We start from the raw sequence: 24,075 nt of genomic DNA, 5'->3' as shown, positions 1-24,075 counted from the left end.
CTTGCAGCATAAGTATCACTTTAGATCATTTTTTAACATATGATTTTCAGTCGGTTTAAAAGCTTTTTCATGATTTTTCGAAACTTGGCATTCTCGTATTAACTTACCTCTCTAACTCAACTCATTCACAAAACTCAAGTGGTTCACTCTCAGACCTTTCTGGGAAACGAAAGCACCTCACGTATACTTTAACAGAAATTTATCTTTGAACTCTTACAGCATAAAATATAACATCGGTTTACGCACATTGACGTACAACGTATAAAATGTAAAATTAAATACATAGTTTTAACATAAAACAAATAAATTATTAAAGCGTATCGTGGCTACCTTCCTGTGATTTACTGGAACCGGCCATCAAACGAGCCTTGGCTTTTAGGTACTTCGTCTTAAGACCGTTTTCGCGAATTTTTATCGCATTTGACTTTCGGTATTCTTGTCGCTTCAGTTCATGAGCCCTAAAAAGCAGATTTAAGAATACGGTTTGAAGGAAATTTGTAAATTACTTTTCAGTTTGTATCCTAATAGTCTCTTTCTTGTATATATCTTTGAAGTCTACGCAGAAGGGCAGCCACAACTCGAAGAATCCTGCAGGAGCGAATGTCTCCATTGCCCCACTTTTGGGCTTAAAGAGGTATAACTTCATGGTGGTTATAAATAATTTGTGGCATTCTTCAAGGTTCTGGCACTCGGTCTCGTGCTGCACTCTCGATTTTTCAAGGAAAGTCTCCATTTTCTCTTTGAAGGGTTGCAAATTCTCAGGAGTGGAATTCGCGATTATCTTCTCAGTCTTCGTTTCGCATTCTATCAAATAACGTTTTAGAAAGCAATCGCGTAGCAGCTTCGTTTAACTAACCAGTCAGCTTGCACTTCAGCTGGTTGAGTTGACCCCTCATGGAGTCAAAATCCAGAGCCATGGCTCTTCTAACATCCCCAGGTTCAGGTACAGGCAAAAGTAGAGGTCTATCGTCTTCTTCTTTACTTAAACGCTTCGCGTAAGTGCTCACCACAAAGTGCAAAAGAGTCACTCCTGCCTGACTTCCCTTAACGTCTTTCAGCTTGGGGAGAACATCCAACCCGAAGCCATCAGCCTGGCCGCGAGTCACGTTGCCCCCATTCATGTAGTTACCCAAAGTTAGAACCTAACAGACTGGGTTCAATGGTAAAAATAGATGATAATGGAGGATTTACCAATCCTAACACCCGTTTGAGTTCTGGACTTTTAGTGAGGAACTCGCAAGTGCTTTGAAAATTGTCCAAAGTGTGGTTGATTGTCGTTATGGCGTCTTCAAATTCCACCTGGAAAATAGAGAAAAATGCATGGTAAAGATAAAATCGAAAGAGTCCTTTGGATTAAATTTTACCTGAAAAGAAAGACATGCAATTCGTTCTGCAAAATTGGCAATTAGCGACAAGTCGTGCAAGAACTGTTCTGGTTTATCTAATGGCACATCCGGTCTGGATTTAAGGTGTTCGTTGATAAGTTCCAACTCATCAGGTGTGGCCCTCTGAAATCATTCCAGTTTTATACATGTGTGTATATGATAGTACAAGGGGGGAATGGCACCTTAAAACATGTGCCACCCTGATTCCCCCCCTGATATAATGTGTCCCGTAATTTCATGGAAATACATACCACTTCATAAATTTGCTGAAGAGCTTCCAGACTTACAACCGAGGTATCGAAACTATAAATTGCATTTTCAATTTCATTGAAATCCTGCCTCAAACTGTGAGCCAAAATTCCAACACTTTGAGATCTCTTGCTATCCAGAAGCTTCACCACTTCCACCTTGGGCTTCACTTCTTGTTTTTTTGTTGGTACCCGAGTAATTACCTGTCATAGCAGATATATTCTTGCAAGAAATTCTTACATTGCAACTTATAACTCTTTACTTGTCTGGAAAAAAGTTTGGTAAAATCTTCTTGCAGTGCATCGATAGGAAGTTCCTCGACTTCGTCCCAAACTGCAAGAGTGTCTTCAAGAGACTTTGGAGCTTGAGCAACAAGTATCCTGGTCCAATACAGCGGCTTCATAGGAACTGGGGGGTTTATGGGAGGTTTCTTCATTGCTGAAAACGAATGTAATATTGTAAGTTCAAGAATAAAAGGAGCGTCCCCTCATCACAGGTTTAGAACCATCATTAAAGATTTCTTTGGCTGGTTCTAACTTTCAAGATGTTTTCAGTATTGCAATGAGAGCTATGAAGATTATTTCTAAGATTAAGGGTTAGTACAGTTCACCGCCAATTGCATGTGCAAGTTAGTAATTACGTCGCTTGTATGATTTGCAAAATTAATGAAATTTTTGATTTTCCACAATAATTTCTACACACCGGATTTCCGAAGACAAAAAATAAAATATGCTCGATTTTACCTACAAGGCACTCTACACAGAAGTGAATTCAATACGCGATCCAGCACAATTACAGTCCAAAAATCAAAAAATATTAGGAACTTATATCCTCAAAAATGCATTTATTTCCTAACTTTTTCCGTTAAGCATTTGCAATAAAGCGCATCGATAACCAAGCATCTTAAGGAAAGTCAGATGTGTCAAATTTTCAGTTCATTTTCATTTGAAAACCTACAAGTCATCGATTCAGATCCATTCCAAGCCATTACCACGACAAAGCAAATGATGAGGAAAACCAATGGCTTACCTAAATAGGAGGGACCTATTTGGAACCCTAAAGGAAAAATATATAATATTTTTATAACGAAACTAAAACAGAAAAAATGTTATTCTACCCCAACCAGGGGCAGAATAGCCTAAGGTAATACTAACGAAGCAAAAAAGATTCACTCACCAGCTTTAACAGGGAAGAAACCCCCAGGTGGAGGTGCTGGCATCGGTAAGGGCCCTCCAGGTGGTGGGGGAGGAGGTCTTGGACCTCCAACTCCGGGCAAAGGAGGAGGGAGAGGCATCCCTGGAGGAGGTGGTGGAGGAGGAGGTAGTCCAGCAGAGAGTTGTGGAGGAGGTATAAGAACGCCTGGAAGTGGAGGGGGAGGGGGTGGTGGTGGCATACCTGCTAATGGAAGTGGTGGTGGAGGAGGTATCACAGTTGATGCATGTAAGGGTGGTGGAGGAGGTGGTGGAGGTGGTGGCGGAGCCATACTTAAGGGTGGCGGAGGTGGAGGAGGAGGTGGTATGATATTAGAAACTAGAGATGATGAAATTGCCTCTGAACTTTCTTCTTTCTGCTGGAACAAATTTTCATTATTTTTTTCTCTAAACATCATTAATTCCTACTTCTTCATCTTCGGTCTGCGTAAACACCTCCCTAGAACCACCTCCCTCCACCTCGGTTTGAGTTCCAAACTCACTTTCTAATCCTACTGTCGCTTTAGCCAAAGGGCTGGTAGCAGCATCAACAGTTTGCAGTATCTCTCCATTAACTTTCTCCTCAACAGGAGACTCAAAGTCCTTTACAGCCGAAGTCGTCAAGTTCTGTATCTCAATCTATACAATTTCCAAGCATTACCATTAAAACCATATATTACTCAAAACATAGACAGTACCAATGTTTTATATTTCTCCACTTCTTGACGGAGGCTTCGGATCTCCTCTTCCAAGGCTAAGATTTCAACATCCCTGGCAGAGCTTTTCATCTCCTGGCGGCACTTTATGGAAAGGTCGTGGCCTATTGGTAGTTTTCAAGGTTTTATTATAGTTTTCCTGTCTTTTTATCAACTTTTCATCTACCAGAGTTATCCACAACATCCTCAGGCAAAGCTTCGCAGGGCGATGCGGGGGGCCAGTAGATGGTACTCAGTCGTCCCGGAGTTTGGGGTTGAGTTTGGGGGGCTTCGGCATGGCTCCAATAATAGATGCAGTCAGGCTTTAAAGGACGAATAAGAAGATTTAACACTTCGCTCTATTGAGCTCCATTAATTTTACTCGCACCATTAAGCGCGAGTTGCATTAGGTTAATTCGGATTCGTTTATGGTAGGTACTAAACTAATAACTAAATAAGTCATAAATCTTACCCGAAAAATTATCGTAGGTGGTACTCCAGGGTCGGGCAACTGCCTCAGAACCCCGGCTGCTAAGAGATGGGTGCAAAATTGGGAGGCCAGCAACTTAAGCTCAGCTATTCCCAACTGGATTTTCGCAGGACTGTCTGCGCTAAGTTCTGAGATGTACCAGTTGACAAGCATGTAGCCTGAAAGAAAGAACACAGACGAAATTATTCATGCATAATGTAGATTCGGGAAACTGGAACACGAAGCTCGCGTAACAAAATAATTACTTTGAAAGCAAGTTCAGGGTTTCCTGAGAAGCATGTTTCAGAAGACGAAAAGTTCACTTGTAGGACTCGTAAGAAAGAAGTAGGTTGATAAATTATACTGGAACAAGCCTGACACAGTGCCTTCTAACTGACTGTTAAATGTCTTGTATGCATGCATCATCGATTAAGAACTAGTCGTTAAACAGGGTGCAATGTATCATGGAGATCTTTCAGGGAGCCATAGTACTTTGCAAAATAATAAAAAAATGCTAATGGCTCAAAACCCACCATTTTCGATATGTAGGGCGACAAAGTTTCATATTTTTAAAAGACATTTCCAACAGTTTTTATAATTCTGCATTCGTTTAGATTTATTTTCATTTCAAGAAGTTTCATTAAATGTTACACATTGCTTCAGATAGTCAATAACTGAGCCGGATGATTTTCTTCCTTGCTTCCTTTACATTTTTGACTTGCACCGATATTTTTTCAAATTCTACGAAAACGGCAAGACACGAAAATACTGCACAAGACCAAAAAGCTAAAGACCTAGAGAAGAAATTTTAATTCGGTATCAAGATTCACACAGGGTGCTCCAAAAAAAGATACTAAGCATAAAATAGCACATGACCCAAAAAACATAACACCCTGTATATGGCTACCGACGATTCTCACATGTTGTTGTAGAAAGTCTTTAAAAATAGGTGTACGAAATCTTAAAAGTATAACTCAAGGCATGCGTGAGACGAGGCAAAATGTGAGAAAAAATTGAAACTTTGCCACCCTGTATATCGAAAATGGTGCGGTTTTGACCATAGGTCTATTAGCACGTTTTTATTATTTTGCAGACTACTATCGCCCCCTAAGATATCTCCATGATAATGTGTTACGCCCAGTACATGAACCGGTTTCATCGCATTGCCCAAAGGAAACGAATGGACAGATTGAGGCTGTCTTTGCCGGACAAACACAACAAAGTTCCTACAATGAAAAATATCATTCGCTCTTAAATCTGCCTACAACCTGCTGATATTCAAATGCAGTAACCATTGCACAAACTTTTTTAAACACTTACGTCAGTGGTCGCCTCTGACTAGCCCAAGCAGCTTGATATGTGAATCACATCTCCATAACTAACTATTTTAAACCATATTAATTGCGGAATTAATTATTGTTAAGTTTTTTCAGTCGAAACCGAGGAGAGCAGTTGCGTAGAAAGTGAAATTGTTATTGCATCTCAACATTAGGCGCTTTTTGCAATAACCTGTAATTAGAATTGCGAAGCGAGGAGGAAATGGACTTCGGGTTCATTTCCAATTTGAACTTAAACTGTGTTGTTTTCAATAACTACCTTACCATTGCTGTCCGAGCCAATTTCATTTTCATGACCATTAATCCATCGGTGTCTAATCACATCAACACCAGTGACTTCCTGATCACACACTGAACTCAACCTGCCCTTGTCCCGTTTTTTATTTACATCTTCATTGTTGAAGTGACTAAACATGGTCGTTATTCGCATGGAACGTACCACAAAACCCAACTATCTATGAAATTATCGTATAGATACCTCGGGTACTGGGAAAAAATGTTGCAGTAAATAAATTTAAAAATAGGTACCCATATGTCTACGAGCTGAATGATTCTCAAATTTCTATAATCCCTTCAGGCATCAGTTTATCAGTTGTAATTAATCCGGTTTTGCACTCATTGGAGTGGTAATAATGTTTGATTGAGGACTGTTTGGAAGAATAACAGTGATTAAGCGCGTAGAAGTTATTTTCAAAATTGGTCGTAGGTAAATAAATTCCAAGGGCCGCGGGTGGATGCCTGAGGCCGACCACCGAAGGGCGAATGGCCCTTTTCGCCTCGTCCGCCTTTTCGATGTTAATTTGAGCAGGAAAATGAAAAGCGATTTTAAGACCTTGGGGGTTGCACTTCTGATGCTGACCTCCGAGTAGAACTTCATTTCATGACAAATACATCAGTGTGTAGTTGCGCTTCCGATATAACGAGATTATCAAACGACTGGAGCTAAAAGGAAAATTTATTGAAATTATTAATTTATGACCAATTTCAGGTAATCCGCTTGAAATATGATTTAAAGCTTTCTGAACAAATCGATATACAGGCTAGAACTAAGTTAAAAAAAAATTAACTAAGGGCATACGTGAAAAAGCGTAAAAACTGATAAACTTTGCCCCCAGTATATCTAAAATAGCGCCCTTTTGGCCCGGGTTTATTAGAATTTTTTTATTACTTCGCAAAGTACTATCGCTCCCTGAAACACCTCCATGATGATGTGTTACACCCTGTATTAGCGGTGCGTTTATGTCGAATCACTTCAGAGTCGCACAAAACTCGTGAAACTCGACGCTGGGGGAAAATACCTACATTAACTTATCTCGGGGGGTTTAAAATGCCCCGTTAATGCCTGATTTTCCGTGTAACACTTTTTTAGGACCGATGAGGAGCAACACGACAATTAAAATAAATATGTAATCCTCATTCTAGTGGTTCTCGAGATAATGAATTTACTATGTAACTAATTGCTGGAACGCATTACCTAATTCAAGCACATGCAGTATGCAGTGAACACCTTTTGAGAGATTGACACCAATTGAGGTAATAGCAATTATTGGTAAATACTTCATGAGAGACTACAGTGAACTGACGAAAAAAGTATGGCGGATGGCTATAGGAAATTAAGGCTTAAAATAAAATAACTTGGAGCTTAAAGCGCAAAATTCTCTAATCCAAATTGGCTTTAATCCGAATTGACCTTAACTCTCAGTGTCCGCAGAGTCTATGGCGAAATCTCAACTTCCTCCTTTTTTACCAAATTAGGAGGTTTAAAGCAAATTTCCACAAACTTTAGAGCTTACGACTTCTCAAAAATGACGAAAAAATTGGCCATTTTGGCAAACAATTTATGTAATTAAAACGCACAATTTTTAAGTTTGTTAGTAACTTCCCTGAAGTCAATTCTGGCTAGCACGTATATGAGAAAAAATCCTAAACTGACGTAAATTGCTAAAACAGACCTGAACCTCCAAGATTTCCCTACATACATAGATTTCAACCTTTCTATGCCAAAATAGCTGCTCAAGGAAGCGTTTTGTTTGAGGTAAGAAAATGGAACCCTTGCAGAGAAAAGAGCCTAAAGGGCAACTAATCAGAAGGAAGAAATAACGTTCAAGCTCACCCTCGAATTTTTCGTACAACCTAAAATCCAACTTCTCGGGAACAAACTTCGGCCTCTGCAAACGTGCCTCCAACTCTGCTCGACTTAAAGAAGTGGCCTTTTGCAGTTTTTCCCCTTCTGCGATGCCACTGGTGTCCAGAGGCACTGACATGTGCCTCCTGTATGACGGGGGAACACCTAAAACATCACTTTGCAAGGAAAAACTTTTTACTAACCAAGAGCACAACAAGTTCGATGTTTTACGCCCCCATATCGAATTGTGTTCGTCCCATACTAATTGCCTCTAGACATGATATGAAACTAAACGCTGCTGACCTGAATTCATCGCTTGATGCGAATGTTTCTCATTTCCGAATAAATCTGAGGCCTCTGAGGTGGTTTCGAGCACTGCATCAGCGCTCTGGCAGGGGCTCTTATCCACCTTATCTGTAAGCTCTAAAACTCCCGTTGAAAATCCTGTTCCATCTCCCTCCAGGCTGATTTGAGATGTTTTCGTCACTCCCAGTTTGCTTAATTTGGATGATTTGTCCTGCAGTGTTTTTTCCTTATTTAGCACTTTAAGGGACATAGGTGTATTATTACCTGGTCGATTCTCGCACGATATTCATTGAGCTTGAAAATATTGAGAGGCTGGAAGACTTCGGAGAATGAGTGAAAATCATCATTTTCCATCGTTGAACTGAAAACCTGTTCATCGGGTTCTAGTAGAGGGGGCATATCTGGGGGAGAAGAATCTTGTGGAGCCGGAGTGAGGGCCAGTGTGAAGTTTGAGTCGGAACTGGCAGAAAAATTTATGGTTTACAAGTGAAAAGACCTGACAAGAGTTTTAGGCAATGACATCTAATTATCGAATTAATTGTTGAATAACAAGGAAACATTTTTTCCAGTTACTTTACTTATTCGGTTGAACGAAGTATGGCCAGAACCTACAATAGAAAGATAAAAACCGAGATTAAGGCTTTGTTGAATTCGTATTATCTGAACAATGCTAAGCTGCAAGCAAATACTAGGTTCAGCTATGCAACTGTATTCCAACCTTGAGAGTGTTTTAGGTCCCTTTTCATCCCCGACATCAGCCTCCAAAGGCAGAATTTTCTCATTAGGTTCCCCCTCAACATCCTCGGGAACTACACTCGTCCATTCTTCGTTTTTCGCCGATTTCTTGCCCCCCAGAAGCCTCATTTTTTGTCGAGTTCCTCCCTTTTGGCCACCCTTGCCGCCTCCCTTGCCGCCCTCGGAAGTTTGTAGGTTGCCCATTAGTTGTTGAAATAATTTTTAGGTTTGGTTGACATCTTCTGCAAAAAAACATTACACGCGTTTTACAGATTTGAGTCAGTAACTAAGGATTTAAGCTGAGTTTAATGCGGGGCATACATACAAGACCATCACCGTGCGGTGATTCAGAAGGAGAAATTGGCAGTAGCAGAATCCTATTAGATTTGCTTGCCGCGACAGAAAGACTGGCACAGTTAAGAAGTGTATTTCAACACTGAAATTCTTAAGAGTAAAAGTTATTTAAGATGAAACCTGGTTGAAGAACTGCTACCCCCGTATTCTTCATAGCTCCACCAGCCTTGCGGAGAATACGAGGGTTGGTAGATATCATAATAATCCCATTCAGTCACTTTGGAAGAAGCTAAAATTAATGCTCAGATACTGTTGAGAAACTTTAAATTTTAGAATTCTACAACTGAATGTAAGAAAATTTCATTAAAAATTTATCTGAGGACTCAAAAGATGAGTGGTCGTCGCTTTTTTGACCTAGAGATGGGCCTGAAGAGGATGAAATTGGAAGCTGGTGACGCGCAGATATGCTTGAGAGCTCACCCAACTTGTGCACTTGCGGAGAACACGGAAGATAAAAATTAAAAAAAATTAGGCGATTGTGAAATTTCAAAAAATCATATTTCTCAATTGTAAAACTGATAGAATTCCTTAAAGTGTGGCGCACACTGAAGTGTGCATCAGCTATAATTTACTTCGATGACCTTCCTGGAGTGGTTCCGTGGTGAACGTAGTTCATGTCATACCTCCTGTACCTGCTCAACCCCTTCACTCCAAGTGGCTACCAGTTTCGTTACAGGGGAAGTCCAGAAGATCCAATTTTTACCCCGAAATTTACCTGTTTCTCTAGGGCCTTACACTTCCACCGTGAAAAACCACATACACACACATACAAACATAAACCAACAAGTAGTACCTGATACGAAAATTAGGCTTCAAACCCCACTCGGACTCAGGAAACTGTCAAAGTCGGATGCACATATTGGATCCTACAGGGCCGGCCAAAAACGCGGCACTCCCGCAAACGAGAAGAAACTCATTAGGTTTCACGGTCTCGCAATTATCAAACAACGGCCTAATGTCAACGTACCACGGTACCAATTCACAATTTTGTGTCGGGTATCAGTAATGCGTGAACTTTTTCGTTCCATTGCAGTACTCTTTTCACGTTTCGGGCTGTTCTGCTTCGAGACACACTTCCGTCACATTGTGGGGGGCCCGGTCCTGCAACGTTGCAGGTTTGTGCTCATAGAACTGAGACAAAACAAGACATTGGTAATAGAGAGAGGTGGTGCCGATCATTAGTTCAATCATTCATTAATTAGTTTTAAACTCAAGAACAAGGTGTACTGGATAAAGTAATTCACTGCTGAGACCTTGTTGGCAGCAGCAAAGACTGCTGATAGTGCGAGGAGCTATGGAGCTGGAGGCGGGAGATTTTCTAAAAAAAGCTAGATTAATGACACGGGATGGACAATCCTGCAGCTAGCTACAAGCATCATGTGACATCGTACATACAGGATAATCAGGAAACCTACGACAGTGTTCCTGGGCGTGCGAAAAATCCACTGCATACAGCTAGATCTCAATTTACAGAGACACAAAGGCCTGAAACGAAACCCGAATTTCCAAAGAAATCGACAAATAATTATTTTTAAATTAATAATATTTTTACATCCCCCATGAAGTTCTTGAGGACGCAGGTTTGAACCTAGACATCGGCAACCCCGTCGAACTGTCTGGAATCGATTTTCCCTGTAAGGGTGGAATGTTGCCCTCAATGAGTTAAACGTGAATGGAGTTGGCCCACATTCAGCCAAAACTAACTGATGCTGCTAATAAAACACCAGATTTAATGTTTGACTTGACCAAAACAGCTCAATTTCTCTGTACTAAGGAATATGGGGCATTGAAAATACTCGTTCTCCAATAGCAAAGAAAATCAATTCGGGATTGTCAAAAATCGTGGGAAATATGTGCAATTTTTACTATTTTTCCCCGTCTCAGAAGGGCTGAAATCAGTTTACTTCTTTGCTGGAAACCGATTCAACTTCTTTGAAAGCTGGTCCATAGGCCTAACTTAAACTAAGAATTCTTTTTCCTCTAAAATCACGAGAAAAACAGAGATATAGGAAAGGGGCAGTGGCAGAAAGCTTGCATGAGGAAAATAAATAGAATATCGATAAAAACGAATATTTCGAATAAAAGGAAAAATATCAGGAGTTTCGAGAGATATTGACAGATTTGCAGAAATGTGGAAAGAGACGGTTTGTCTTTAAAGGAGAAAGAAAAATGTACATTTGATGGACACAAAATAGCCAGTGCAGGAAGGCAAAGATTGAATATCCCAACGAAAATTCTTCAAGTTTTCAGTAATGATAGAGACGGCCCTGATTTCCAGTGTTCTTGGAGCCTCCCAAAGAAAATAATTTTCCTTCTAAAAAAATCCGCTTTTAAAAGGGATTCTGAATCTGAAAATATTTTTGAGAATCGTGAAGATTTTGACGGTGTCTAGTAGCATAGGCGCTAAGGAGTTATGAATTTCCCATCAATCAGAACGTGTAGGCTTCTACGGCCAATCAAATGATGTTTTAAAATGTTTTCCAAGTTTTGAAGGGTTCAAGAAAATTATTCCGTGACGTTTCGTCTACATCTGCGGTGGACAGTATCAAAAGCGATGAGGTAATGGGGGAAAGCGCCCTCCCATGCTTCCCAACAATGACTGACGCAGCAAGCCCCAACTGGATCGCTCATCGTATTCATATTTTGTACCTACAATGAACGATGCTGTTGTCATCTCAATCATCGTTGACAAGTGAGGAAAATCGCTTCGTCCATTGTCTTTAGTAACATCCACTGCAGATGTCGACGAAGCGCCAGAAAAGAATTCTAATCCAAACACGCAAAAGAACGTTAAAATATATATTTTTTTAATATTTAATATTTATATTTTTTTAATATTTAATATTTATATTTTTTTAATATTTAATATTTATATTTTTTAATTAATTCATTCATTTTTTTATTATTTTCATTTATACTTTTCATTTTACCATAATTTGACGGTCTTGAAATGATTTTTGAAAACAGATGTGAAAAGAAAATTGGTGAATCAGCAGTGAATTAAAGCCTGAATCAACCCGAGCTATGTCATGCAAATAGTCACTTCTTCAAAGTACCAAAATTTGAGCAATTTTTAGGCGGGATTTCTGTTTTACTAAAAAAGTTTTTTTCAACGTCACATTATGGTTGGTAGTATGGTGTTTGATTCGAGGCCTCAGGTCAGTCCCGACCTTATGGGGAGGTGAAGTTGGGTGACCATCCAAGAAGGGCGACGGACTTTGGTGGTCAGCGTTTTTTCTGGAGGGGGGGGGGACTAAAAATTTCGCCGAGCGCGCCAAAACTTGCTAAGGCCGGCCTTGCATCAGATGAAATACCAAGTTCGGTAAAAAAGGAATTTTTGGGTTAGTCTGCACTTATTGTAAGCACTGAAGAGTGAAATGAAACACCATGTTAGTATCAAGCTCGCAACTGCATGCTGAAAGATGATATTACTTTAACAACAAATTTCGGATGGACCTACTAATCAGTCCCCCTTGCTTACCTCCTCACATCCACTTTAAACCAAACTTGAGCGCGTCTTGCAGATCATTAAAGAAACAACCAATTACCACTATCACAAGAAAATGAACACTCATAATTTGCTAGAACTTATTAGCAATTTCCAAAAATAGTTAATTATCAAATGAGCGAATAGGCCACCTCTGGATATAGCCTGAAATCCATATTAATAATTTTATATTTAGCATAAACACTTCTGCACGAAATGTTAGATTAAAAATCTTGCTACAATTACGGGGGTCAGAGGAAATAGAAATCGGCAAACAATTGTGTCATATTTGATAAGGGAACCGATTGGGCTGCAGAATGGTGAAAGATATAACAATATCATTAATGGATATTTTTGACGATCTAATGGACGTCAGATCTTTCCATTAACGATCTATGATTCAATGGGTTGAGTTCATTACCAATCAATTTTACAAACTATTCTCACCAAACCATTCGTGAAAGAAGGCAAGTCGCCTCTCACTAAAACATAGAAACTCAGTCGCGCCAAGCTAGAGCGGACACATACTTTCTAGTTTTTCATGCGATAGCGGTCATTTTAAGCGGACACAACTTGTCAATTGACACGCTTAATCTTAGTTGCTATCTTTGGACAAAGGAATTGCTGATCTGAATCCTTAATGTATTACACAGAGTGTTCCAAAATTAAATTGCATTAGCAGCATGTTCTAGAACTAAATAGTTTCTGAGATATAAGATGTTTCAATTTTTTTTTCCTTTTTTTGTTTATAGCTCTGAGAGTTTATAAGGCATTTAGCTCGAATTTGGAACTTTTAAAATCTTCACCGTAAGATATGATAGACGACTGTGAAAATCTACAGGTTGTTTTTTTTAGAATCATGTCCCCTTTTCCCCGCCTAAACTTTTTGATAGTGCGTCAGTTATTACTTTCTGTGTTCACATTTTCGCTGCAAAATTGTTGGGAAAAGCCCGAGGGTAAATCGAACAATAATTAATACTTTCTTCAAGCACTTTTTTGACTAGAGTCCCTGATAAGCGTTAGGTTCCTTCGTTTTCAAGGTATAAACATAATTTTTATGTACAACATCCTATACCATTTAAACACATTCAATGATATTTTTAAAGACGAATCAAATCATATAAATTAATTCCCATTCAGAGAATTTAAAAAAAAACATCCCTTGCCAGGATGCGAACCCGGGTCACCTTCATCGTTGCAGATCTGCGCATAATCACTTTTATAACGGCCGACTAAGCGATACTTTTGACATTTCTTGATATTTGGTTGAGTATTATTGACAAAATTACAATATTTTAGTTACTTTGGAAACTCGCAAAATATTTATTTACGTATAGGGACATGCATGGGTAATTAACTAGTACAATAGCATATTTAAATAATTTCTTTGTCCTCGCACACAGGTTTGTTAGAAATTCCTCATCTAATCCTGTTTCAAAATTTAAATTAAATATCGGAAAATATGCTGAATAGGTCCATATACCACATTCACTCGCTCCACCTACACTGTAAAACTAATTTATGACGAAAATCCCTATGCGATGTCAAAGTCAAACCACTACATTCACGCGTCATATGACACAACTGTCATATGAGCCATTCCACTATCCTTTCACAAATTTCTACAGAGATTTGTAGGTACGTTTTTATTTTATAATTTTGTTTCATTAAAAATTAAGTACATCTTACTAAAAAATAACAAATTTTAAATACAGAAACCTTCTTCAAAGTCCCCTCTATTAAATAATGTGGATATTTTCACTTCCTAAACCCCAAAAAGCAATAAAAACACCTTGGAAATGTAGTGGAGGTTAGCAAAACAAGAAGCTAATTGCAGTATTTTTGACTCCAGGTTTCCGACATGGGGGCTTACAAATATATCCAAGAACTTTATCGGAAGAAACAGAGCGATGTGCTCCGCTTTTTGTTGAGGGTACGCGTATGGCAGTACAGGCAATTAACCAAACTGCATAGGACTCCCAGACCAAGTCGTCCTGACAAGGCTAGAAGGTTGGGGTACAGAGCCAAACAAGGTAAGAATAAGGTCCTCATGTGTCTGCATTTATGTTGGTGGCCCGTTTTTATTTCAAGTGTAAAATCATGTTTGTATTTTGCTTGTAGGTTTTGTAATCTTCCGCATTAGAGTGCGCCGTGGTGGTCGCAAGCGCCCTGTACCAAAGGGAGCCACTTATGGTAAACCCAAAAGCCATGGAGTTAATGAGTTGAAGCCAGTCCGTAACTTGCAGTCTATTGCTGAAGTATGTTTTTGTTATTTGGTTTTTACAGTTTGTAATAAAAAAATTTTTTTCAGGAAAGAGTAGGAAGAAGGTGTGGAGGTTTAAGAGTGCTTAACTCATATTGGGTAGCACAGGACTCCTCATATAAATATTTTGAAATTATTTTAATTGACCCTGCACACACTGTAAGTATCATTTATTTTTATATTAAAAAATATGCATTACCGATCAGTTGACACCTATTTGCTATGGATGTTAAAACTTTTGCAGTAATGCTATATTATTTGCATTGGCCAGCATGTTTTTAATAAGTCAGTATTAAAAACTATCTAGAACCCTGCAACATTCCTTCATAAAAATTTATATTTTGTATTGAGTCAAAATAGAATTTGATTGAGGTTTTCTTAATTTCTAGGCTATAAGACGTGACCCTAAAGTGAACTGGATTGTGAATGCAGTCCACAAACATCGCGAACTGCGCGGAAAAACTTCTTCAGGAAGATCTTCTCGTGGTTTGGGCAAGGGACACAGGTACTCACAGACCAAGGGAGGTTCCAGGCGTGCTGCTTGGCTCAGAAGGAATTCATTGCAACTGCGCAGGAAGCGTTAGTGTTGTATTTTCTAATAATAAGAAATAAAACTGTAAAAATGTTTTATTTGTGTAATTATTTCCTTGACAATATCAAAAGAATTACATTAACAAATTTATTACTATATCAATATCTGCATAAAGATATATTACTACAAAAAAAACTAAAGTACATATAAAGGGAGATCACTTAAAAAACCTCATGTGGAATTTGATGTGTTGAGAATGTGTTTGTAAAGTTCATCAGCTGGTATCTATTAGTCAGATGTTTGATAGTAAATAGCAAATGGCTTAATCATTGCCTTACTTTTAAGGTTCACCACCTAGTCTGAGGTTTTTTCCAATGTTCGTCCATTAGAAAGTACTATATCATGAAGGTGGCTTAAAATATTGCCTGCATCTCTCATTGAAAACCTTCACAGATCTCTGCTTAATCAAGTCCTCAACTGTAAGTTCTACTTGGAGCATTCTTAACTGAAACAATTCCTTTACAAACAACTTATCAAGCATTAACAGAAAGTCTTACTTTGGTTTGTTCAGACCTCAGAGATTTAGAATCATCATTGTCAGCCTTATTGTCCCTCTCGCTCTTTAGTCTTTTAATATTGCCCAAAGTGAAGGAAATGCAATTCCTAATAAAACCTTCACGTTTGTCATGGCCCTGTTGAATCTGTTGGTAAATCGATTTGCATGCAGTAGTTTGATCTGCATGAAATGAATCTGTGGGAATAACCGAATTTATTGTGTTTACTATGATGTCGTCTGCTTTACGCATTTGCTTGAGGGTTTCCTGACATAAAGAAGAGGTGAAAAATGGATTTAGATAGTGTTCAGTGTAAGAGGATTTGGAATACCTGGAATTCGCTAAGATCTGGGCACTCCATTATTACGGCTGGCATCTTTCGTGTGATCCTAGACGATATTCCATAGAATTTAGGCAGTTTTGCTAAGAATATAGTGGAATTTTTATTTTTTTTTAAATAAAAAAATCCGGCGTGGGTTACGTCGCTACGGTTATTGGGGTTATGTGGAGGAATGGGATATGTAGTAATTTATTTAAATTTATTTTTTTGAATAAATGACACAAGTTTTATCTCTTACTCCTGTATGAGTAAGAGTGAGTTACATATATGAGAAAATTGTTTCAACTGTTATCATCAGCTGCGAATTTTGACACTGACAGTTATATGAGCATTGACTTGACTGTTTACATTTTCTAATTAGTTTATTTAATTCATCTTTATTAAGAAAAATAATTACATTCATACTTAATTAATTTTTATCTGGTTTTTATAGCAATTAGAATATAAACTATAACAAATAGCAGTGGAAACAAGGATGTACAGAAATTATTATAAGGAAAATACTTATATATAGGCAACACTGGGATAAATTAATAAGCCCAAACAAAATGTTCGAAACTGATGATGATGACTTTGTGCTGGCCCCAAAGTATGTTTATTTAGAATTTTGTCATATATTAATCTAGTTTCAATTCTACTGTAACTATGTCTTGGTAGAGTAATTTTGAAAAGCAGTTTCAGCTAATAATTAGCTGGCCCTGGCACCTCAAATTAGTATGTCCTTTTATCAATCCATTCATGGACTTAAGTAACACTGAAACATATCAATTTGGGATACCAACTGCACATTGGCCACTAGGCAAAATGGTCAATATGGAGCCATTTATTTTTTTGCTGCATAACTAATAATTTATCATTTAAAATGTTCTGTAAACTTTTCTTATATTGATATAAGAACCTGCCAGACCTCTCCTGTACATCCAATCTTACTTTTAATTCAACTTGAGACATATCCCAAAATATACAGTTTGTTTTTTTTGATACAATATTGGAAATCACTATTTTCTTATTTAATATTTATATATAGGCATTCCTACGTTATCTGCATCTTAGAAACCTAAAAATTACCATTTAGAGTTCCAGACTTTTCAGATTCATTTCAATTTTATTATGTTCTATACAATTGAATCTTCTACTTGTGTTACTTTACTTTACTTTACTTTACTATGTATCTTGACAATATGGTGAAGCACTACTATTCTTCCTGTTCTTACTTTTAGTTCAAAATTGTCATCAATATTCAATACCTTATCATCTCATTCTGAGGAAGGTAAGTCCAGTTTGGTTTACAAAGCTCCAAAACAACCAAAAAAACCTGATGAGCCTGTACATGCAGCAAAACAGAGTAAGAATCCACTGCAAAATACCCAATCCTCAGTCATCTTGGCTAACGTTATTAATTTATGGAAATTGTGAGTATTCCTTTATTAACTCGTTTCATGTTTAAATTTTGTCTTTAAATCCAAGTTGATCACCCAAGAATTCCATCCCTTCTACTACCTTTTCCAGTGTATATAACCTCATCACTGTATTTTATATTTACAGAGAAAATGGCAAAAATGTGACTATGGGGAGACACATGGTAGCAATCATAGATAACCCGACAATTTCCTCATTTGATTTAATAGCCTACCAGCAAAAAGATAAAATTCTTATTAGAGAAACTTTGGGAGAAGCTCTGGCTTTTTACAAATATTCAAATAATTTCATAGCATTCACTGATAGACACAAACATGTATGGAATCTAAGTTTTGATAATATTGAAAGTTTTGAGGCGTTTATTCAGTGTGTCTGCAAACACAACTCTCCTATAATTGATAATATTTCAAAAAGTGCTCAGAAAGAAGAAAGTACTAGTAGCATCAAAACTAGTTTGGAGACTAAAGAAATAACAAATTCTAAAGAGCAAAGTTCAAAAGATAAAATTCTCTCTAGAATCACAAAACTAGGTCAGCCAATTTTACCCAAAAGATTAGAAAGAAGTAAAAGCAGTGAATTATCAGACTCTGAAACAGAAACAAGTTCAAGTGATCCCCTTCCAGTTAAACCTGTAGTTGCCCCAAGAAAAGCGAAACGAAATTTGAACAGTCAGGATAAGAGTTTAGCTCCAGTTTTACTAGAAAACAACAATCCGCTTAACAATAATATATTCGTACCTAATAATCACCTAATGCTGAATCACCAAAACCCTGCTTTAGTTTACACCCAACCTTTGCCAGACTTGAACTTTGGAAATTACATTGTTGCCCAAAATGCCGAGCTCAAAGCAAATTTGGCAGAAATAAACCTAAAGCTAAACAGAGTTCTTAATAATCGAGACAATAACGGAAATTGTAGTGAAGATGTGACTGCTTTGCAGACACGAATCAAATGCCAAAATTTGAAAATTGATAATCTTTCTACTGACTATCAAAGAATGCGGTCAGACTTTGAAATTCTGAAAGAGAAATATGATCAGAAGTGTCAGGAATTGGATAAATCCCTGACTACAAAAAAACAGGTGGATGTTTTGGAAGCAGAATTGGTTTCTTTACGCGAGACAGCTAAGAATGAGGAGCTGTTACTACAAAGAATAAATGAATTAAAAGGAAAATTATCTGAACATGAAGAACTTATAGCATCTCTCAATGAACGAAATAGTGTGGTAGAGGGCAACAATGCAAACCAGATTGAGCTCCAGAAGGAAAGCGAGAATTTAAGACTGCAAGTGGAGGAACAAAAACTAAAAATAGATCAGTTGCAACTAAAACTGAAGAAACAGGAAGAAAATGCACAGATGCTCGATAAGGAAAAGATAAATAGAGTGGTGAAAGAAAGTATGAATAAAGCTTATAGAGGAATTATGGAAAACTTTGATGACCGTGAAACTTATAGTTTAAGTGATATTCATTCGGCTCTGCTCGAAAATTTGAAGAACACTAGTTATACCCTGATTAATTCATTGTCATGAAGTAACGCTTTAGAGGTATTATAATATAATGTGATATAATGTAAATCCCGATTATGATTAAATCTTTCGTTGAATAAAATGTTTATCTATTCAAATTAAGAATTATCAATAATACCTCCTATCCTGGACGGGTTTGATCCCCTAATTCGAAGTGCGTATAGCAATTCAACGTAATTTAACACTCTAGGAGATAAGAAGACCATAATTGAAAGTTATTAATTTCTGCCATTATATTAAAATATTTGAACGAAATGTAGGTGCTGACAGGGCTGGCTTTAGTAAATCTGACGCCCTGGGCGAAATTTTCAATCACGCCCCCTACTCCCAAGAAAAACCGTCGTCCTGGGTTGCCCCAGTTGAAAATTCACTTCAATTCAATAAAAATGATCTCAAATGTTAGAAGTTATATAATAATGTATGATCAGGCAACCTCGTGTGGGAATGTGGCACTTTCCGCAATTATGAAATAAATAACTATTAATAAATATTGTGTCAAAAAGAAAGAAATTATATTAGGGCAAAATCACAAATTAAACTCTTGCCTATACCTAAAACCACTTACATCCAACCTATTACAAACACTAGAGCCGTAACTAAAAGCATTAGAAGGGAACAAATTACAACTAGACGGATTTAGATTACTGGAATAGAGATTTTCTGGATTGTACTGCGTGTAGGTGCATTTCCAAGGCATCACGTACTGCAAATCTGGTGGATGATTAGGGGAATTTTGGTAAGGAAGTCCCTTTTCGGAGGCTAAACCATCGGGTCTCAGAGGAATTCCCACAGGGGAGGCTGATTTGGTGGAGAGTTTGGAATTTGAAGACTTGTGTATGATAAGGCTTCTTTCGTTTCTTCTGAACTTAGCTCTTCTGTTTTGAAACCAAACCTGCAAATCATGGATTATTGAGTAATTTGTGTCAAGTTGTTAAGTCTTATTTTTACCTGCACTCTAGCCTCACTAAGGCTGACCTTAGAGGCCAAATCCTCCCTCACAAAGGCGTCTGGATAGTGAGTTTTTTCGAAAACTTTCTCTAGAGCGGCCAATTGCGCTGTGGTAAAAGTAGTGCGATTTCTTCTGGGTTTCTTATTATTCGACTTTTCCTCCAGCATGTAGTCTGAAATGGAAATAGCTTTGAATACTAATACCCACCTATAAACTTAGATTTAAGCGCAATTAATTTGGCCCCAACGCGGGTTATTAATAGATCGGTCGACAGTATCAAAGGCCTCGTTTATCTCGTATATCATGTCTTTTACGATAATTGCACACTTTCGCCGGTGCACTTGCCGCCATTCGTCAAAAGGTGCTTTGACTTAAACCGATGTCGATTTTCCAGAGGTTTATAAATTAAAGGGAGCGCGACGGAAAGAAAATTTCAAAACAACAAGCCACAAGACGAATTGAGAGAGTTTAAATAATTTGTCGGCTGTCTAAGATTTTTCGGGTTTAGCTTTGAAGTCTCTTTTTTATGGTTTTACATGTGTGAGATTTGTCGGGATAAGCAACTTGGTTATGGATAATTCTTTTGAAATCAGGACTGGATCGAGGTGTTAAAGGGATTCAGTATCTCTGCAGTATTTAAAGTGCTAGGCAACGTAAATCGAATGAGTTTCTTTCCGGTTTTTTGGAGCTTCAGTATCTCCAAAAGTATAAATTTTGCATTAATTTAAGTCTACAAATCACCTAATTTTGCAAAAAATAAATTTCTAATTATTTGAAATAATATTTACAAATTATATGAAATTTATTTTAAATGATTTAAATTTTATTTTAAAGTATTTAAAATTTAAATTAACTGATAATATGAAATGTTTAGGAGTAATCATGCTTAAACAGCTCTCTTTAAAAACTGCAAAAAATGCCTACATTTTATAGCTGAAAGTCTTAAACGCGAACATTTAACATTAATTTTAAACGAACGGATTTAGCAGTATTTAAACCAACTGCCTGTGTCCGTCTTTAAAACTTGTAATCCGATATCGGATAGTTTCTAAGAGACAAAACTTTTGACTACCGAACAGGACCTAGTCGGTCCTTACCGAACAAGCCCTAGTTGGTACCTAGCGTTGATGATCAGGTACTTTTGGCTTAGCCACAGTTTGAATTTTTTGCCTCCTTTTTGTGCCTTTCCATGCCTCTAAAGGGGGTTTCTGCGGCATTAATACTTCGATCGACACTATTTCAATCATTAAATTTAAATTCCTTGCTTACTGTCCTCAATTTCCGAACTTGACCTCTTTTGGCCGAGTCTCAGCAGGCTGCTAACCGAAAAATGTCTGGCGTTGTTCTGGGGTGAGTAACAGCGACTTCCATTGTACTCATTCCCGCCGTTATTGTAGTCGACAGACGTCGTGTGATGCTGCCCTTCAAAGTTGAACATTTCTTTGAACTTCTTTGCGGTTACACCCGATCAATGGCCCAATTTGCCAACCATTATACCCGCCTGTCTCCGCGAAATTAAGATTTTTGTTGTAGGCCTTTCGGGGGTTTATAGGGTCGCTCTGCAATGAAAAATTTGTTTACAGTTCACGTTCACAGTCTGGCAATTTTAGCGAACTTTATATGTTGATTAGGTATACACATTGTTGCGGCGGGCGGCCAGCGTAACAATATGTATGCAAAGGAAAAAAGGATATATCACGGAGCTGTCTAGACGAGTAATTTACTACTTGTTTATATATACTATGTTGAATAATCTGGCATGTTTGTTTGTAACAAAAATTATGGGATATATATGGAGACCATTGTTAAATGGTGAGAAGTACAGCTATAAGAACGAAGTGATCGTAATAAGCGATATTAAAGTGTTTAGCAGTAAAATAATGACTTGCTGCGGTGTTTGCCTTTATATACCGACGCAGAAGGAAGGACAGAAGCTGCTTAGATAAGAACAGGAAAAACAACACTAAAAACAGAGGCAGGAACAAAAGGTAAACAAGAATTAATGGACCGTCTCGCAGCTAGTGAGCAGCAGCTGGAAACAGAATAATGGATAAAGTGGAGACTATTTACTCAATCTTGTCGCATTAAAATCAGTCAATCACATCATCATTAAGGAAAGGGTTCAGTAAGACGTGTTGGTGGCTAGGATCAAAGATGAAGCTATTTTGATAATGGACCTTATCAGGAAATATGGATTATCTTGATAACAAAAGGAATATTCTCCCATTTGGCGATCTGGAGCTTATATTAACCAATGGTATGTGAAAACTGGCATGAGAGTGTTGGTGACTGAAAATATGAAAATACGCCCAGGATGAAGAAAATTATTGTGGGTGGTACATTGGTTTAGTAGAATCTAACACGAACTTGATGACAAATAGTAATAATAGTGGCACAAATTGTGACCGACCTATCTAAGATGAGGACTTCCAACTGAGCTTCCCCGCAGGTTCTTGAAGCTTTTTAGATGAATTTGTCGCAATTTGAAAGTATTCTTCTGGAATTTTTGGAAACAAAATTTGGGATACCTTGAAAACTAAATTTTGTTTAAAAGTTTTCGTATCGGCAAAAAATTCTTTGATACGGCTCTGGAGACGTTGATGAAGATCTCAAAAATTATTAGAAACCAGGAAAGCATTCGTGTGCAAATTTCTGTATTTTTCATATAGGTATCGATTCAAGTTTGACCTTTCGTTATATGAACCCTCAATAATTCTTCCTTTTTTGTGTCTATCTTCTTTCTTCACGTTAGGCTATCTTGTCTCTAAATTTTGAAAAATCTTTATCAGTGGCTTTTTAAATTTTCCGTCCCTCGTTTAAAATATCTGTTCCTTTCGCCATTAAATTTTTACTTTTCTTCATCTAAATTTTCTGCCTTTTTTTCTGGCTCAAATTTATGTTTTTTTCGCTGTTTCAGAGAAAAGTTAGAAACTTTAGAACCTTTATTTCAAAAAAGTAGGTACTCATGAGTATCATCTACGCAGCTTTTTAGCACCTAAAAAATTTACTAAGTTTTTCATATTCTGTATGTTTCGTCTTCAAATTTTAAAACTTTGACTAGAAAAATGCGCATTGATATATATTGAAGAAACACACATCTCCAACTCTTTTGGGAGTTGAACTAACCTCAACACTTCAACGATACGATTTTACGCCTAGCATTAGCAACTGAAAGAAAGCCAAAAAAATTGTTGGTTTACGCCATTGAGCAAAAATCATTTTAAAAAATCGAAGTTGAGAGAATACTTATATCTAGCATAGTTCGTGAACTAATAGATCACAAAGATAAAAACTAGTTGCATACAGGATGAAAAATTGAAAACTTTCAATGGACATATCTGAATAACAACAAATACACAAAAAAGTCCCTAGGCGCCATGTCTGCAATGTATTGCGAGTGCAGGCTCTTAAAAATGTTTTTCTTACTAATCATATCAATTTTTTATAAAATGCTGAAAAATTATTCGCCACAAACTAAATACGTACCTGAAATCAATGTAGATTATATCAAGGTGCGTGTATTCCAATCTCCAAAACCTTATATCATTAAAACCACCGATGCTGCTTCTCAGCAATAATTATCGTTTATTTTATCAACAGCACTTAATTATTCACAAAACATGCAAATTATCACGTTTGTGACAATATGGCGCACTAATTCAAATTAATGTTCGGACTAGACTTTTTCGGTGTAATTTCTTAATTCGATTAGGAGCATTTGTGGGCCGGCGCATCCAAAACTGATCTCCGGGGAGTTTTTAGGCTGGAAATGTTTTCAGGAAAGGGGAGGTGATTTGCCCGCCCCACTTCAGCTCTACTTAAGTCGGTGGGCGGAGTCTGGAATAATTATATGATGTTGCGGATTGAAACCTTCTACAGAGAGAGCAAAAGTCGTGCTTCAGCAGATAATGCGATTTGGGGAAAATAAGTCATTTTGGAGGATTTGTCTGCGAATTTTTAACGGTTCCAGAGGGTCAGGGCCGTTCCGAATCGATTGCTTTCACGGGTAACTAGAACCAGGAAGAAAAAAGGACCCCGAATCACAAAAGAATAAAAGGGAAACAAAAGGAGGTCGAAGACAGCAAACGTGCGTTCGATTCGGGATCGGACAGATGCTCGATGAAATCTTTTATTGCGAGCCCCAGGGCTGAAGATTTT

At 37.7% G+C, this 24,075-nt stretch overlaps 5 protein-coding genes across 11 annotated transcripts in view; 2 read left to right on the top strand and 3 right to left on the bottom strand.

The window, feature by feature from the left end:
* RpL15 (ribosomal protein L15) overlaps positions 1-15,222 on the top strand; it is a 161,544-nt gene extending 146,322 nt beyond the window's left edge. Inside the window, exons 1-5 of one of the 2 annotated variants that reach the window (XM_066396046.1) lie at positions 13,886-13,970; positions 14,185-14,365; positions 14,454-14,590; positions 14,644-14,754; positions 14,985-15,222. In XM_066396046.1, coding sequence (XP_066252143.1) covers positions 14,194-14,365; positions 14,454-14,590; positions 14,644-14,754; positions 14,985-15,179 — 615 coding nt within the window. In that variant the 5' untranslated portion in view covers positions 13,886-13,970; positions 14,185-14,193 and the 3' untranslated portion in view covers positions 15,180-15,222. Of the gene's footprint in view, positions 1-13,885; positions 13,971-14,184; positions 14,366-14,453; positions 14,591-14,643; positions 14,755-14,984 lie in introns of those variants that run through there. The other variant, XM_066396047.1, reaches the window with a different exon arrangement.
* LOC136412835 (putative leucine-rich repeat-containing protein DDB_G0290503) overlaps positions 1-19,073 on the top strand; it is a 47,917-nt gene extending 28,844 nt beyond the window's left edge. The window contains exons 1-3 of one of the 2 annotated variants that reach the window (XM_066396021.1): positions 16,438-16,610; positions 17,242-17,433; positions 17,567-19,073. In XM_066396021.1, the coding sequence (XP_066252118.1) occupies positions 16,570-16,610; positions 17,242-17,433; positions 17,567-18,971 (1,638 nt within the window). In that variant the 5' untranslated portion in view covers positions 16,438-16,569 and the 3' untranslated portion in view covers positions 18,972-19,073. Of the gene's footprint in view, positions 1-16,437; positions 16,611-17,241; positions 17,434-17,566 lie in introns of those variants that run through there. The other variant, XM_066396022.1, reaches the window with a different exon arrangement.
* Positions 185-12,453, bottom strand: LOC136412834 (protein cappuccino-like). 5 transcript variants are annotated; one of them, XM_066396015.1, is made up of 18 exons: positions 12,394-12,453; positions 8,475-8,733; positions 8,021-8,216; positions 7,754-7,967; positions 7,439-7,615; positions 3,992-4,167; positions 3,707-3,842; positions 3,523-3,644; positions 3,254-3,463; positions 2,811-3,204; positions 2,664-2,690; positions 1,897-2,072; positions 1,637-1,837; positions 1,365-1,508; positions 1,192-1,299; positions 857-1,142; positions 507-804; positions 185-458 (listed from the first exon to the last, which is right to left on the bottom strand). In XM_066396015.1, the coding sequence occupies exons 2-18, from the start codon at positions 8,693-8,695 to the stop codon at positions 311-313; spliced, it is 3,234 nt and encodes a 1,077-aa protein (XP_066252112.1). In that variant the 5' UTR covers positions 8,696-8,733; positions 12,394-12,453; the 3' UTR covers positions 185-310. The 5 variants fall into 5 exon arrangements, with proteins under 5 accessions (XP_066252112.1, XP_066252115.1, XP_066252113.1 ...); XM_066396018.1 differs by having other exon boundaries at positions 2,811-3,201; XM_066396016.1 differs by lacking the exon at positions 12,394-12,453 and adding an exon at positions 9,639-10,036.
* Positions 15,208-16,172, bottom strand: Ccdc58 (Coiled-coil domain-containing 58). Its single transcript, XM_066396048.1, has 3 exons — positions 16,013-16,172; positions 15,685-15,948; positions 15,208-15,632 (listed from the first exon to the last, which is right to left on the bottom strand). The coding sequence occupies exons 1-3, from the start codon at positions 16,055-16,057 to the stop codon at positions 15,528-15,530; spliced, it is 414 nt and encodes a 137-aa protein (XP_066252145.1). The 5' UTR covers positions 16,058-16,172; the 3' UTR covers positions 15,208-15,527.
* A 393-nt stretch (positions 19,074-19,466) lies between the features above and the next one.
* Positions 19,467-23,651, bottom strand: LOC136412943 (retinal homeobox protein Rx3-like). Its single transcript, XM_066396212.1, has 4 exons — positions 23,404-23,651; positions 21,187-21,476; positions 19,917-20,089; positions 19,467-19,860 (listed from the first exon to the last, which is right to left on the bottom strand). Exons 2-4 carry the CDS (start codon positions 21,353-21,355, stop codon positions 19,495-19,497), a joined length of 708 nt encoding a protein of 235 aa, XP_066252309.1. The 5' UTR covers positions 21,356-21,476; positions 23,404-23,651; the 3' UTR covers positions 19,467-19,494.
* Positions 23,652-24,075: the final 424 nt, after the last annotated feature.

This window comes from Euwallacea similis, chromosome 13 (assembly GCF_039881205.1).
Source record: "Euwallacea similis isolate ESF13 chromosome 13, ESF131.1, whole genome shotgun sequence".
NCBI lineage: Eukaryota > Metazoa > Arthropoda > Insecta > Coleoptera > Curculionidae > Euwallacea > Euwallacea similis.
This window is presented reverse-complemented; position numbering and strand designations above follow the sequence as displayed.

Coding starts and splice junctions, on each gene's coding strand:
- LOC136412943 (XM_066396212.1), bottom strand. CDS start 21,355: ATGTTCAACTTTGAAGGGCAGCATCACACGACGTCTGTCGACTACAAT. Junction 20,090..21,186: donor AAGTTCGGAAATTGAGGACA/GTAAGCAAGGAA, acceptor TTTCCATTTCAG/ACTACATGCTGGAGGAAAAG. Junction 19,861..19,916: donor TTAGTGAGGCTAGAGTGCAG/GTAAAAATAAGA, acceptor CATGATTTGCAG/GTTTGGTTTCAAAACAGAAG.
- LOC136412834 (XM_066396015.1), bottom strand. CDS start 8,695: ATGGGCAACCTACAAACTTCCGAGGGCGGCAAGGGAGGCGGCAAGGGT. Junction 3,645..3,706: donor GGATGTTGTGGATAACTCTG/GTAGATGAAAAG, acceptor AACTACCAATAG/GCCACGACCTTTCCATAAAG. Junction 1,509..1,636: donor TTCAGCAAATTTATGAAGTG/GTATGTATTTCC, acceptor GAATGATTTCAG/AGGGCCACACCTGATGAGTT.
- Ccdc58 (XM_066396048.1), bottom strand. CDS start 16,057: ATGCCAGCCGTAATAATGGAGTGCCCAGATCTTAGCGAATTCCAG. Junction 15,949..16,012: donor CAGATCTTAGCGAATTCCAG/GTATTCCAAATC, acceptor TCTTTATGTCAG/GAAACCCTCAAGCAAATGCG. Junction 15,633..15,684: donor TGAGGTCTGAACAAACCAAA/GTAAGACTTTCT, acceptor GAATTGTTTCAG/TTAAGAATGCTCCAAGTAGA.